The 14,635-nt window shown below is 35.2% G+C and overlaps 1 protein-coding gene and 1 pseudogene across 1 annotated transcript in view; both read right to left on the bottom strand.

The window, feature by feature from the left end:
* The window catches only part of Dock3 (dedicator of cytokinesis 3), an 825,219-nt gene that overhangs the window by 414,727 nt on the left and 395,857 nt on the right, over positions 1 to 14,635 (bottom strand). The window contains exons 8-9 of the mRNA XM_023706273.1: positions 9,849 to 9,890; positions 9,129 to 9,283 (exon numbers count right to left, since the gene is read on the bottom strand). Of these exons, the coding sequence (XP_023562041.1) occupies positions 9,129 to 9,283; positions 9,849 to 9,890 (197 nt within the window). The remainder of the gene's footprint in view (positions 1 to 9,128; positions 9,284 to 9,848; positions 9,891 to 14,635) is intronic.
* Positions 3,739 to 4,415, bottom strand: LOC101592094 (annotated as a pseudogene).

The raw sequence follows: 14,635 nt of genomic DNA, 5'->3' as shown, positions 1-14,635 counted from the left end.
CTGAGGTACAGGATCTCAGGATAAATCCTGAGGGGATTTCACGGACCTTATCAGACCCAAAAGCTACAACTCTTGTTGCATAGGTCCTGCTTTACTTTGGTCTTAACCACCCAGCAGAAAAGTATAAAAATGAAATATTAGAAGAAAAGCCATGCTGTTATGTTGAGCTGTAGAGGACTCGGGTCAACAGTTTCTGACATTGCCAGTGAAGCAGAAGACCCAATACTATTATGGAGTACTAGACTCTTTTAGATTATTTTGCTGAGTTAACACACCTATAATATTCAAATAATGGAACTGAACAAAAAAAGGGTATACAGATGAATGTCTATTTTTGTATCTGTGAATTCAAAGTGGTTAGGATAGATATATAGTTACATTCTCTTAATGAATAGAGTGATTGGTTCTGATGGTGTTTGTAGATAGAATATCATGTCCGCATCTTGTACAGCAATTAACCACTGGGAGGAATGTATGCAGTGTGTTAATTATTGAAACGGTCCTACCAATTTGATTTGAAACTGTCTCATTGCTTTTTGTTTATCAATAAAATTATGGGGAAAAAAAGACAGCTCTCATTGCATCCTTCAGGTTTCAGTAAGTTGTATCAGCATTTTTATTTTATTGTAAATACCTTTAAATTTCTTTTTTTTTTTTTTTTTTTTGTGGAACCAGGGATTGAACTCAGGCCCTTGTGCTTGCCAGGGAAGCGCTTATTCCACTGAGCCATCTCCCCGGCCCCTAAATTTCTTCTTTAATTTCATCAATGACCCACTGATTGTTCAGGAGGGTATTATTTTGTTTCTGTGTTTATATAGCTTTTTCCAATAATTTCCAGTTTAATTTATTATGGTCAGATAGTATTCATGGGATAATTTCAATTCCTTTGCATTTACTTGTTCTATGTATGTTCTCCAAAATTCTCCGAAATAGATCATGTGCTAGCATGCTCTAGGTCCTAGCACTATGCTATTGGTTGGAACACTTTATAAAGGTCTACTAAGTCCATTTCTTCACAAGTTTGGTTTAGTTCTGTTATTTCTTTGCTCATTTTTTGCATGGTTGGTCTAGCGCTTTGTATGAAGGGGGGGCTAAAGTCTCCCAATATTATTATGTTATTTCTCATTAGATTTTTTATGTGTGTTAAAATTTGTATTATATTGTTGGGTGCTCCTACATTGGGTACATATGTATTTATAATTGTTATCTCTTCCTCTTACAGTTTTCCCCTAAGAGGTTTGTAGTGACCTTCTTTGTCTCTTTTAATCACATTTGGTTTGAAGGTGACATTGTCAGCAACCAGAATAGCTATCCCTATTTTTTTTTTCTGGATTCCTGTCAAATGGAGTATTGCTTTCTATCCTTTGACATTTAGTCTATTAGTTTCTTTCTGAGTTAAATGTTTCTTATATGCAGAATACTATTGGATTTTGTTTCTTGATCCATTCTGCCAGTCAGCTTCTTTTGATTGGTAAATTGAGGCCTTTCACATTGACAGTGACAACTGATACACATTGGTTTATTTCTGTCATGTTGTTTTCCTACTACAGGATCCCTACTTTCCCCCTTTGCTTAATTACTTGCCTTACTTGGTTATTCTCTTCTGATGTTGAAGTTGTAGTCATTTCTCTTTCTAAAATATCTGTCAGTAGAGCTGGTTTGGTTGTCATGAATTTCTTCAGTTGTTCTTTGTCATAGAAGTATCTAATCTTTCCATTAAATTTGATAGTTTTTCAGGATACACCAATCTGGGTCGAAAGTTTTTCTTTCAGGACCTCAAATATCTCATTCCAAGCTCAGCTTGATTTGTCAGTCTGTGTTGAGAAATCTGCCATGATTCTGATGGGCATCCATTACAAGGTGATCAGTTTTTTGTCTCTAACAGTTTTTAATATTCTGTTCTTTTTTTGTCTCTAACAGTTTTTAATATTCTATTATCTTCAGTATCATGTATCTGTGTGATTTATTTTGATTATGGCTAGGTGGAGTTCTATATGCTTCAATTATCTGTATATCAGATTATTTTCTCATGCTTGGGAAATTTTCTGCTACTGCTTCTGCAAAAACTCTTTATGTCTTTTGTATTATCTCCAGCTGTTTTGTTGATACCTATTAGTCTTATATTGTTTTTCTTTGAATCATCTTGCAACTGTTGTACTATTATTTCCTAGTTTCCCATTATTTTTAAGAGATGTTTCCTTTTGTGTTCACTAGCTAAAATGCTATCATCAAGGTGTAAAATTCCATCTTCTGTTTTATTCAAGCAGATCTGCCATTTTTCAATGGAATTATTAATGTCCTGTATATCAGTTTCACACATTTTAGCTCTTTCCTGTATTGTTCATTCAAAGTATCCATCATTTTCCTATCCCTTCTATTTTTTGATTTGTGTCTTCCTTAGATGTAGTGAGCAATTTTTTCAGGATTGTTGTCATTTCCCTTTATACCTAAGAGATTATTTCTGAATGATTTTCTCCATAGCCTAATGGAGATTTTTTTTTTAATTTCAGTTGCTACCATCTCTGAAATTTCAGGTGTGTGGCTTCCAAGCTCTTCTATGACCTTGTCTCCTAGACTTGTTTTGCATGGGCTAGAGGTCTGAGATTGCCTTTTGTTCCTTCCTTTTGTCATTTTTTTTTCCAGTGGTGGTAGATTGGTGGGGTGCAGGTCAGCAAGGCTTTCCAAAGTGTTGGAGGGTAGGGTAGGCTCAATAATGCTCCTGCTATGTGGGGTTCAATGTGGTTTCTATGTCACTAAGGAGAAGACGACAAGTCGCAGTTCAAGAAAGATCCATTGATGGTGAGTATAGGGCACAGATGTGCAAGACTCTCTCAATGGTGGATTGGCACAAGGTAGTTGTGTGGTATTCAGGACTCCTGTAGGTTGCTGTGGTACTCAGGACTCCCTAATGGTCTTCATGGTGAGGAGGGGCCACTGACTCAGCAAATTCCAGTGGATAGGCTGGGTCAGGACTAGGGCTGCCAAGTATCCCTGACAGAGTTCAGGGTGAAGGGGGCATCCGGAATCAGCAAACTCCAGTGGTGATGGGGACTAACCTACCAGGTCTCTCTGGCAGTCTTCAGGGCAATCATGTGGATTTTCAAATTAATTACTTTTACTTTATGGTTATTAGTTTTAAAGCTATCTGATCCATGGTAGAACTTACTAACTGGCACTACATGAAGATGCTTGTTTATTACTTTAATTCTATATTCATAAACAAATATATTTAAATCCAGATAGAAGCATTTGTAATTGGATTAATGCATGGCAATCCTGGTTTGCACTGCTCAAAGTAGCAATAAGGGATCATCCTCTCTACAGAAAATTTGAAGCATAAGCACAAATTTAAATTTCATACAAAAAATTCAGTTTTACTTTTATTCTTATATTAGTCTGAGTTGACATCTGTAATTTACAAGCAAGCATATACTTTTGTTTTCTACCTCCTAGTGGAGAAAAAATATATACAATGTATTATTTTCCTTAGGTAAGACTTGCTTTTATATTTCAATGAGAATACCATGTAACCCCTAGATGAACAAAAACAGCGTTTGGAGGAAGTATTTAATATGAACCTTATATAAATAAATACTTCAGTAAGATATGGAGAATTCACTGCCTTTACTTTGAAGGCTTTGTAACAATCTGTTAAATTCTTCTGTGGCACTCACCAATATTGGCTTATTGGAAATATCAGTATTTCTGTATCATAGTTCTCAAAATGATCTGAAAGTCTCAAAATTCTGAATCTCCTTTGGCTTGCTTCTCTCTTGATTCCACTCAGGCTTTATTAATGGTTCACTTCATATCATCTCCATCTTCATAAATTCTCCTTAAAACATTCATTAGTCCCTCATTAGGATCTGTCTCAGCATCATAGGGGAGCTTTTCTTTTTCTTTGCACTCTTTCTCAATCTGAGTTAAGTATTTCCTCTGAGTATTCTCCACTTTTCTTTCTACACAAGATAAAAACTGTATCAGTCTTGATTTTTTCAAACTACCTTCCACTGAGATGGGTTTCAAGAGATTGTTCATATAGAGTAACTCTTCCCATTTAGATTCTTTATGAAACAATCAAATGACCTCTCTGTGAAATACACCTGCACATTCTCAGCAGGAACTTGAACTCCAGTTAGGGTAATGTAGATTTTCACAAACTTAACCAACTGATTCCAGCCATAGGTATTGATCTTCTCTGTGTACCCTGTTGTGATGGGAGCAATCACAGCAGCTGGCTTTTCCTTGTCAAGAAGTTCTAGTTTCTTCTATGACTTTCATTGCATCTTACTCTTTATTTCTGTCCTGGATTTTTCACTTGTCAGGGCATCACATACTCTCTTCCTAGTGGCCTTTTTCAGCAATGCCTTTACCTCTCCTAGATCATTCTGCAACTGCTCCAAAGCCGAAGCCATGATCAGCTGGGGTCGGACTGAAGGCCCAGGATACAAGTGTGCTCACAAGGACAGGAACCACCAGACTCTTGCAAGCATGTACCTCAGCAGCACAAGACCACAGCCCACCCTCTTCATGGAGCAACTCTCTATTCCCACTTTTGGTACCCCCATGCTTTAGGGCTTCTCTTAAATGCTTGACAAACTTTTCCCTTTAATTACATATTTATTATGCAATCATATGTTTTCTTTATTCCAACCTATATAAAGTCTTTACAATACTTTGCATGATTTTACTTTACAGCACTTACCACAATCCTTAAACCATATATTTATGTAATCATTCAGGAAAATAAGTAGGTACCTCTCTTGCTAACCTCAGTATCTCTATCACTTATCATAATACCTGGTAGATGCTTAATAAATATTTGTTGGAATAAAATAATTAATATCCTATTTGGATCCTGGCCATTCCACTCTAGTTTCATTTTTTTCTCTAAGAGCCTTGGCTGGCTTTGTGTTCTGTAACAATTCTCTTCTTCCCTGACTTACTAAATTTAAAGCCTTAATCCCTTATCAAGAAGACATCTTCCTATCTTATTTTTTAATTCAGTTTGTCTGGTACTTAAAAGTTGGGAAAAATATGTTTCATGTCTTTCGGGAACATTGTAGATCTCTAAGGGATGGGGGCATTTCTTTTTAATTTCTTTATTCCTAGAAGTTATCAAAAGGGCCCACAAATAAGAAGCTTTCAGTAAATTCTTCCTAAACTATTAATTTAAAAGAAAATGTTGATTCACAAGTGATCATCAATTATTTGACAGATGTATTTCTTCAATCACTCAATACATTTTAAAAAAATGTTCCTGTATCCAAAGTTCTATGCTTAACACAGGGAAAGAAAACAGCACAGATGTGCATGCATGCACACACACACACACCCTACAAAGTTCTCATTTTCTAATGAGACAAAAAAACCCTACACATGTACACAATTACAGTGTAATATTTAGTAATGTGATAAAGCTAAGTACATGGGTGCAGTGAAGTTCTAGGGCTTTATGCTACTCATCAACTTTGAGGAAGGTTTTGTAACATAGAGAGTTAAAGTCTGGATGAAGTTTATCAAGTGAAAAAGTGTCTGGAGATATGAAAGGGCAAGGCATATTTAGGGAAACAAAATGAATCACTAAGGTGAAACAAGATGCATAAAACAAGGTTAAAGAATAGACAGTCATATGCCAGACTTTTTATCCCATTTTATTACCAGGTGCATTAGAATTAATGAGAGCCAATACCAACAGTTTGCATTTTCAACTAGAAATAACTCAGGGCGGGAAGACAATGGATTCAGACAGCCTATATTTCAAGGAAAATGTGAAGGATGTGGGGCAACAATGAGAATGGAGTGGAAGCAGAGATTTAGTTGATATTTAGAAAGTAAAAGGTGATAAGACACAATGATTACCTGCGAGGCAAAGGAGATACAAATGGAAAAGCCTTAGAGAACCCAAAGGTTTCTGATATGGTTCTCTGAGCAAATACTAACACCTGTCACTTGATTTAAGAAGCTCAGGCAAAAGTGTGTCTGATAAAAGGAAAAGAATTAATTTAGGTATGGTAACATAGAAATGTCTGAGAGCTATCCACAGGCACATGTCTGGTAGAATTAAAAAAAAAAAATTGTCTGACAGTAAGAGGAAAGGACTCAGCTAGATATTTAGATTTCATGCCTATTTTCTTTTTCTTGTCGGAATGATAAAATGCCAGAAAAATCTAGTCAGAGATATCAACATCCTGCCACTTGCTGCTTCTTTCCCCCTCCAGACAGTCTAATATTTATCAGTCAACATGGTCAAGGTATACTGTGTGAGCTTGCAATATGTTATTTACCTAAGTTTGCCTATGGAATCAGCCATGAGACAATGGAGAGATATTTACACTTGCTCTTTCTGCTCACGTGTGTTTTTCACACAAAGGCAAGAATATCTTGGCAAAAATGCAAACTAGACTAGAATCATTTTACTGGACAGGAGGACAGCAATGTTTGATTAGAAAGTTACAAAAGAAGTTCTCTATGAGAAAATACAATTAAAATGTGTCATCCTACTCTGCATATCTGATATGCTTACAACCTTAACCTTTAGTGATTTCTAATACACTACTTCAAGAAAGTAGTATCTGACCTATTTAATAATGATAAGAGAAGCCAAATTCTGTCAATATTAACTCAATGTTCTAAAATTGTGAAATTTCATGCCACCATTCACACATTAACAAAAAGGACATTAATTAATTTTAGATCTAGTTTTAAAATTCACTCTTCTCTTAAGAGCAGAATATATTTATTGGATGAAAGAAAGCTTCTGTTTGAGAGAGGGACAGAGGGGGGACCCAAGCAGGTTGCCTCCAAAATTCACCCTTAAAACAAAGAGTTTAAGACAACTAAATAGATATTTTCAGTTGAGAATTTATAGTGTGCTTATTTGAATGGGAAGATAGTACAGCTGTTTCCAATAGCCAACAAATTAAACATTAAAAACCATTTCACAGATTTTTAAAGAAGTTCTTATTTTAAATGTTTTATAGTTTCACAGATTACCAGCTAGACAGTACAGTGTTTCTGCTGAGTACACATACTATGCAGGGTAATATAGTTACGGAGAGAGAATCAAAGGTGCTGTGTTCATAAATAAAAAAATATATAAGTAGTATGTTCAAATTGAAAATCATTGAATTTCAGTGTCTCTATGGGGTATTAAGCTAGGGACACAATTATAATACTTTTGTTATCTCCTTCAATAATGGAATAGATCTATTTTATCTGTCTCATACAGAGACTTAACTTTCTCATATTTGGTTTGAATAAATGATTCACATGTGTGTACAAAATAAACAACAAATTTACAAAACTTTCATCTGATAGAAAAATAAAAGAAGTTAGAATTTATATCCATGAAGCCCAGGCCTGCAGTTTTTGCATGTGTGCAGAAGCTGTAGCTGCCATCAACACTACCTTTACATTCTCTACAATAGTTTCCCCAGGGTCATATACTAGGAGCCATAGAAAAACAAGGAAAATTTACATTTCCTAATCAATAGTTTTATTCCCATATCAAAGTAAGCATACTGCTTTAATTCTATCACAGTCAAAGGCACTGTGTAGTATTCAAATGAAATGTTCTGCTTTTGTTATAACTTCCATTTAAAATTTTCCCACATGGGGCTGGGAAGATAGTTCAGCAGCATAAGCACCTGCCTGGCAAGTGCAAGGTCCTGAGTTTGATGCCTGGTATTAAATTAAATTAAATTAAACTAAATTTGTCCACTTGTAGTGTGTAATTGAAAAGTTAAATGACCAAAAACTCTAAAAAGCACTATCACAAGAAATTCCCAAGCAATATATAGTAACCCAAATTTTACTTTATCTTTAACCCACTTAGAAGGTGACCATAGAAAAGACAGAACACTAAAAATTTTATGTCAGCCAAAGGTTCATTTTACATCATCCAAACCCAGTATCCTCTAGAAGAAGAAAAGCCTAGACTCTCCTTGATTCCTCTCTATCACTCAAGAGAGAAAGCACCGCTGTAGTTGTCCATACTTAAGGGCTCCAGTGCGTTGCCAACAAAGGTACTCTACTGCATGTCAGCCCCATTATTGCTACTATTCGAATCCTAGGTATAAAAGGAATGACAAATAGGCCAATCTTCCTCTTTGTCCAGAAGGCAGTCTTTCTCTTGTGGGGCCAGACAGGTATCAAGAGTTTCTGGTATCCCCAGGGAGGACAATGTCAGCCTTTTTTTTTCTCAATTACTTGTAGCAATCGAGGGCATAAGATTTCCTATACTCTTAGGCGTGATGTCTCTGCCACATTTGTTTCACTATATATTTTTCATGTGATTTTCTCTGGATAAAACAGACTCATACTTTTCTCTCCCTGAAGTGGTGATTCAAAGCTTAACTGTGAGTTTCCATGTAGAAATATGAGGTGTGATTAAAAAATACATGTTTCAATTAAAAAATAGTTACAATAAGACACATTACAATTAACACCACACAAAATACTTTCTTTTCCCCAAACACACTTATCCCATCATTCTTGCCACTTTATGAAAGAGTTGTACAAGTCCTTCTTCATGATTGTCTTCAGTTGTGTTGTCGTGACTGCTTTGATGTCCTGAATCAATTTGAAAACATTTACCTTTTGTGGTCATTTTGACTTTAGGGAAGAGAAAGAACTTACATGGTACCATATCTGCTGAATAAAGAGAATGAAGACACAATGTTTTTTAAACCCTGTCTTTCCATTAAATGGCACTCAGGAACAGCATCCATCATATTTTTGTTGATACCTCATAAAGATACACAAGAAACCTTCCAGAACTTCTTCAGAAAGTGGCAAGATTGATGGAATAGTGTGTTCAAAGTAAGGAGCTTCTATAGAGGAGCTTTAGTGATAATGTGTCTTTTATTATAAATTATTTTTAATATAAATATTCACAATAGTTTTTGATCATTTTTGTAGGCATAAGAAAAAAGTCTACAAATGGTATGGTTTAGATGACTTCAAGGCGTGCTGACAATTGGGGCCGAATTCCTAGCTAATAATACAAAGCTTGTTTATTTTATTTTTTCTCACTGTATTCACATGCCTTTCTGAAAGCCAGAGATATCATCCATGTCATCCTAATATAGACTCTCAATCTCACAAAAACATCCAGTGACTCTTACCTGATCTGCTTGCCTTCTCTCATGTCATACAAAGAAAAGAAGACATCAGTATCTTCCCCAATAGTATTGTATGTAAAACTCTTCAGACTGAGGAAGAAGTGATGTGGCACCGGCATTCGACAGGCTTCCCCATGACGTGGGCGCATTGTGTCTACCTATTAAAGAAGCAAATATCTGTAATTTCTATGTATAAATATTAATGATAATAAACAAAACCTAAATTACTAAGTTTTCTCACAATGTTGAGACACTGAAGAAGCTTTCTCTACCAGTAAGGACAGCTATATCATAGATTTTGGTGGAGATAGACCAGCAAGGAGATGAGCAGAGTAAATAGACTGCAGGAAAAAAGTGAACAGAAATTCTGACTTATAAGCAAACAATTCTCCAAGTCACAAATTAAATCTTCTAGGGAACAATTTTCAAAGTCATTTTTTAGAGATGCTATCATGATACTAAGGTACTTGATTTACATTGTTACCAGTGATAATACTTACTACTCTAAATAGCTTTTTTATTTTTTCTCAAACTAACTCATTCTAATCTTGGCCTATGTTTTTTGCACTCAGAAATGGAGACTGGCTAAATCTGCTTGGAGGTCAAGGCAAGAAGGAAGTTATCACACAAGAAGTTAAGGATGTTTATCATTCTTACTGCTTTCAGAAGTGATCTCTCAAAAGAAAGAACTGAAGGATTAGGAGACCTGGGTAAATCGCTTACCTGGGATGTGCTCTGCTGCACACTCTGCCGGCTAGACAAATGCTATAGAAAGAAAAAAGAGAAAGATTCAACTACTTGAAAAAATAAACTTTTATTAAATACCATTTCTGCTAATCAGTTATGCCTTTTAACTTTATGATCTCAGTGGATTATAATAACCTTGTTAGATAAGAATTATTCACATTTAGTGGAGACAACTGAAGCTTAAGAGTAAGAAAGTGATCTGCTGAAGGTCACAGAACAAGAAAATTCCAAAGTCTATATTCAAATCCCATCCTCTCTACCTCTGAGCACCAGGCAAGTCACAGTTGGATGGTTGCTACTGTAATTTTTCTCTGGCAACATATTCCCTTGCTATACTATTTTCAGAGATGCCTGATCCAGCTTCCTCAGTCTTTTCACACTGGAGCTCTTTATAAAAGGGGTTTCCTCTTAGACAACGATTTAGTTTCTTTGGTATTTTCTCATGTTAGAAGTAAAATCCAAATTCAGAGACACTAGTCATAGATTATAGAATTTTAGACAAACTGTATGTTTTCTTAAAATGTAAAGCTGACCTAAGAGCCTGTCTTATCTTTTCCGTGGGGTTGTTGTGAAGTTGAAACTACACAAAGAAAATATATATGATAGGATCATAATAGAGAAGATAGGATATATGGATTTAAATCTTGACTCACATCTTTAATTCAAAATCTACGCTGCTCCAGAATATTTATTCAAAACAATAGGCATACAATTCTATTAAGACATAGAGGTAACAAAGAAAATCATAGGACTGCATCTTGAGACAGTCAGCAATAAGGTGAAATATTGAGATTTAGCAAAATAAGTAAATAAACTGAAACAATATGCTCTGGAACTGAAGGAACAGTGGCTCAGCATATAAGAGAGAGTATTTCCTGTATGTTTGGTAGTAAAAGGAAAAAATCAGCATATTCTTACAGTACTAACTGTGGACAGAAATACAGCCTTAGCAGATAAATATGACTACAACCAAGTGAACAAACAGGAATGATAATTAATGATCCCTAGAATCAAATAATAATAGAAACAAAATGTATCACAATCTAACACAGTGAAAACATTTCTAAGAGGGAAGTTTATGCCTATGAGTACAAATATTAGAAAAACAGAGCAATCCCAAGCAACCTAATATTGCACCTCCAGGTCCTAGAAAAAATAAAAACAAACCACTTCCAAAATCAGTAGAAGGAAAGTAATAGAGATCAGAAACAAAATTAATGAAATTGAATCTACAAAAACTGACAAAGGATGAATTTAAAACTTGGTTATTTAAAAAGATAAACAAGATAATAATCCATTAGCCAAATTTACCCAAAGATGCTCATATTAACAAAATGAGAACTGAAAAAGGCAAGATCATAACAAACACCACTGAAATCTAGAAGATATTTAGAGTTATTTTGAAAAGTTACATTCAATAAAACAGAATTTTAAAGAAATGGGTAAATTCTTAGAGGTCTAACTTACTAAAAAATGAACATTTAAAACTCTAAGCAGATCTATAATAAGCAATTTAATTAATGTAGTAATAAAAACTTTACCAATTAAGAAACCAACTGATTTACTGCTGAATTCTGCAATGCCTTTGGAGAACTAACACCAATGTTCCTCAAATTTTTCTATATATTCAAAACAGAAGAATACTTCCAAACTCATTCTATGAGGCCAGCATTGCCCTGATTACAAAAGTGAGATAAGGATTCAGCAACCACAACACTACAGGCTAATATTTTCAATGAGCATTTGTATACTGTATACAATTTCTCAAAAAGAATTCAACAGTTCATTAAAAATATCATACATCATGACCTAGTTGACTTCAACCCAGGGATGCAAGAGTTGTGCACCATATGCATGGTGGATTGCAAACTGTTGGTCAACTTGTTATACCCAATTGAACTGAACTAGTGTGGTGTTGGGTGAGGGAGGCCAACCTGAGGATTATTGCCAGCAGGATAAGAGGCAGAACTGATAAAGAAGGGAGGCTGTTAGGGAAGCTGTTTGGACAAGCTGTTACGAGGCTATAGGTTGCTGTTGGTTCTGTGGGAGGACCTTGTTGTGCTGGTTTTCCTAATGAACTTGACTGTTCTCATTAGAGGAGCACCTCAGGACTTCATTGTTACTGAGAATGGTTATGGTTCAGTTTGAGGGAGCTCTGATTCTCACTTTGAGCACTGCCTGCTGGCTCTGGAGGAGAAGATGGTGCACTGCTCAGTTTTCTGGAGAAGCTGGTTGTTTTGGCTTTCCTGATGGGAACTCAGCTTTCCTTAGGACCTCACTGTTGCTGAGGATGGCTGTGATACCTTTCAGGGGAGTTCTCTTTCTTAGGTTGAGCATTGCTTACTGGCTCCAGTGCAGATCCCTCAGCCTGCTAGCACAGACCTTTAGTCCTGCTGGCATAGACTTTCTAGCTTCTACTGCTGACCTTTAGGCCTTCTCAGCAAAGATCCATGAAAGAGGCCTACATGAGACATTGTTATGAACACTAGACCTCCAGATGACTTGTGGGTGGCACTGTTATGAGCTTTAGGTCTTCAGCTGGACTCATGCAGGATATCACCATGGGATCCAGGCCCTTAGCTGGATTCTTCAGTCTTTAGTGTATGTGCAGATTTCCTGCACTCTCTTTATATATGATTCTTTGAGTGATTCATTATAAATAATCCTATAAAATATGTGTCCTGTATTGTACTGTTACTTTGCAAAATCCTGAACCACAACAATCTGTAAATCAATAAATGTAATATACCACATTAATAGAGACAAAGATAAAATCACATGATTACCTCAACAGACACAGAAAAAAGCCTTAGACAAAAAGCCCAAATCCTGTAGTGGTAAAAACCCTCATGAAAGTAAGTACAGTAGGACCTGACTACTGTAAGGCACAATAAAATAACCACATATGACAAACTTATAGCCATCATCAGACTGGAGAAAATTGAAAACATTTTGTGAAGTCAGGAACAGGACAAAGGTGTCTACTTTTCCAACTGCTGTTCATATAATACTTTATACTTTATCCATCATAATTAGGTAAGAGAAAAAAATAGATACAAACATCAAATGAATTTTTTTTGTGGTACCAGGGATTGAACTGAAATGAATTCAAATTATACCAGTCTGCAGATAATCTGTTTATACAGAAAACCCAAAAAACCTTATCAGAAGCTTTTTCAGACCTAAAAAATAAATTAAGCAAAGTGATAGGATGCAAAATTAATACACAAAAATCAGTAGTGTTCTTTTACAACAATAATGAATTCACAAAGAAAGAAACAAGGAAAACAAGTCATTTTCCAATAGCTTTAAAAAAAAAAAAGAAACAAATCTAGGAAGCAACCTAACCAAGGAGGTAACCTAACCAAGGAGGTAAAAAGACCTCAATAGTGAAAATTATAGAATTGTGAATAAAGAAATTGAAGAGGGCATTGGAAAAATGGAAAGATATCCCTTCTTCTTGCATTTGAAGAACACATACTGTGAAAATGGATATATTATCAGAAGTGATTTATATATTTAATGCAATTCTTATTAAAATAACAACATTCTTCACAGGGCAAGAAAAAAATCCCAAAATTCATATGCAATCAGAAAAGACCCAGGAAAACCAAAGCATTCTCAAGCAAAGAAACCAAAGCCTGAGGAAACACAATATTAATTTCAAGCCACAATACAAAGATACAGTGACACACATGATGACACAAACTTAAGAGCCTCATACACTGGAAGGTTAAGGCAGGAGTATTGTATTGCCTGAGCAATTTAGCAACTTACATAAAGAGCTGGTAATGTAACTCAGAACGAAAGCCCTGGATTCAGCAACCAGTGACAGTCAAACACACACACACACACACACACACACACACACACACTCCAAATGATAATAACATAAAGCATGGCATTGGCATAAAAACATCCATGTAAGAAAGAAACAACAGGTATGTAGCCCATTGAAAAAGAACAAAAGAAAAAAAAAACACCACATGTACCTATAGTCATTTGATTTTTGAGGGGATAAAACTATATTGAATAAAGTAGCCTCTTTTACCAACTGTGCTGGTAGGAAGACTAGATATCACTTGATGAAGACTGAAACTACATCTCTTTTAGCCTGTACTAAAACCAAATAAAAATGGAACAAAGACCTAGGTTAAAAAAAAAAACCTCAAAACAGAAACCTTGAATCTTCTGGAAAACAAAACAAAGGAAACACTTGAAGCCATAAATGTAGGGAAAGACTTCTTAAATAGAACTCCAAGAACAAAAAACAATAACACTAAAAAATGACAAACGCAATTACATAAAATTCTGAAAAGCAAAGGAATCAATATACTATAGAGATGATATAGAGAATGAAAGAAAATTTTTGCTAGAATTCAAATACATAAGGAACTAGAATATATATGAAGGACTAAACAAATTAACCCCCCCAAATAAATGACCAAATCAAAAAATCACATGAAACAAATATAGACATTTGGCAATAGAAGTACAAAAATTCAAAAAATATAAAAATGGTTCAACATCAACTTGGTAGAATTCTACAGAGTTTTTCACCCAGCAACAACAAAATACACAAAAATTCTTCTCAGCTGCACCTTGATGTTCTCCAAAATAGACCATATACTAGCACACACAGCATGATTAAGTAAATGCAAAGGAACTGAAATTATCCCGTGTATACTATTTGACCACTGTGCAAAGAAATTAGAAATTACTGAAAAAAGAAACCACAAAAAAACCATAAACACATGGAAATT

The sequence above is a fragment of the Octodon degus genome, unplaced genomic scaffold (genome assembly GCF_000260255.1).
Source record: "Octodon degus isolate 3935 unplaced genomic scaffold, OctDeg1.0 scaffold00008, whole genome shotgun sequence".
NCBI lineage: Eukaryota > Metazoa > Chordata > Mammalia > Rodentia > Octodontidae > Octodon > Octodon degus.
Note: the sequence above shows the minus strand (reverse complement) of the source record. Positions and strands in the feature narration are given on the sequence as shown.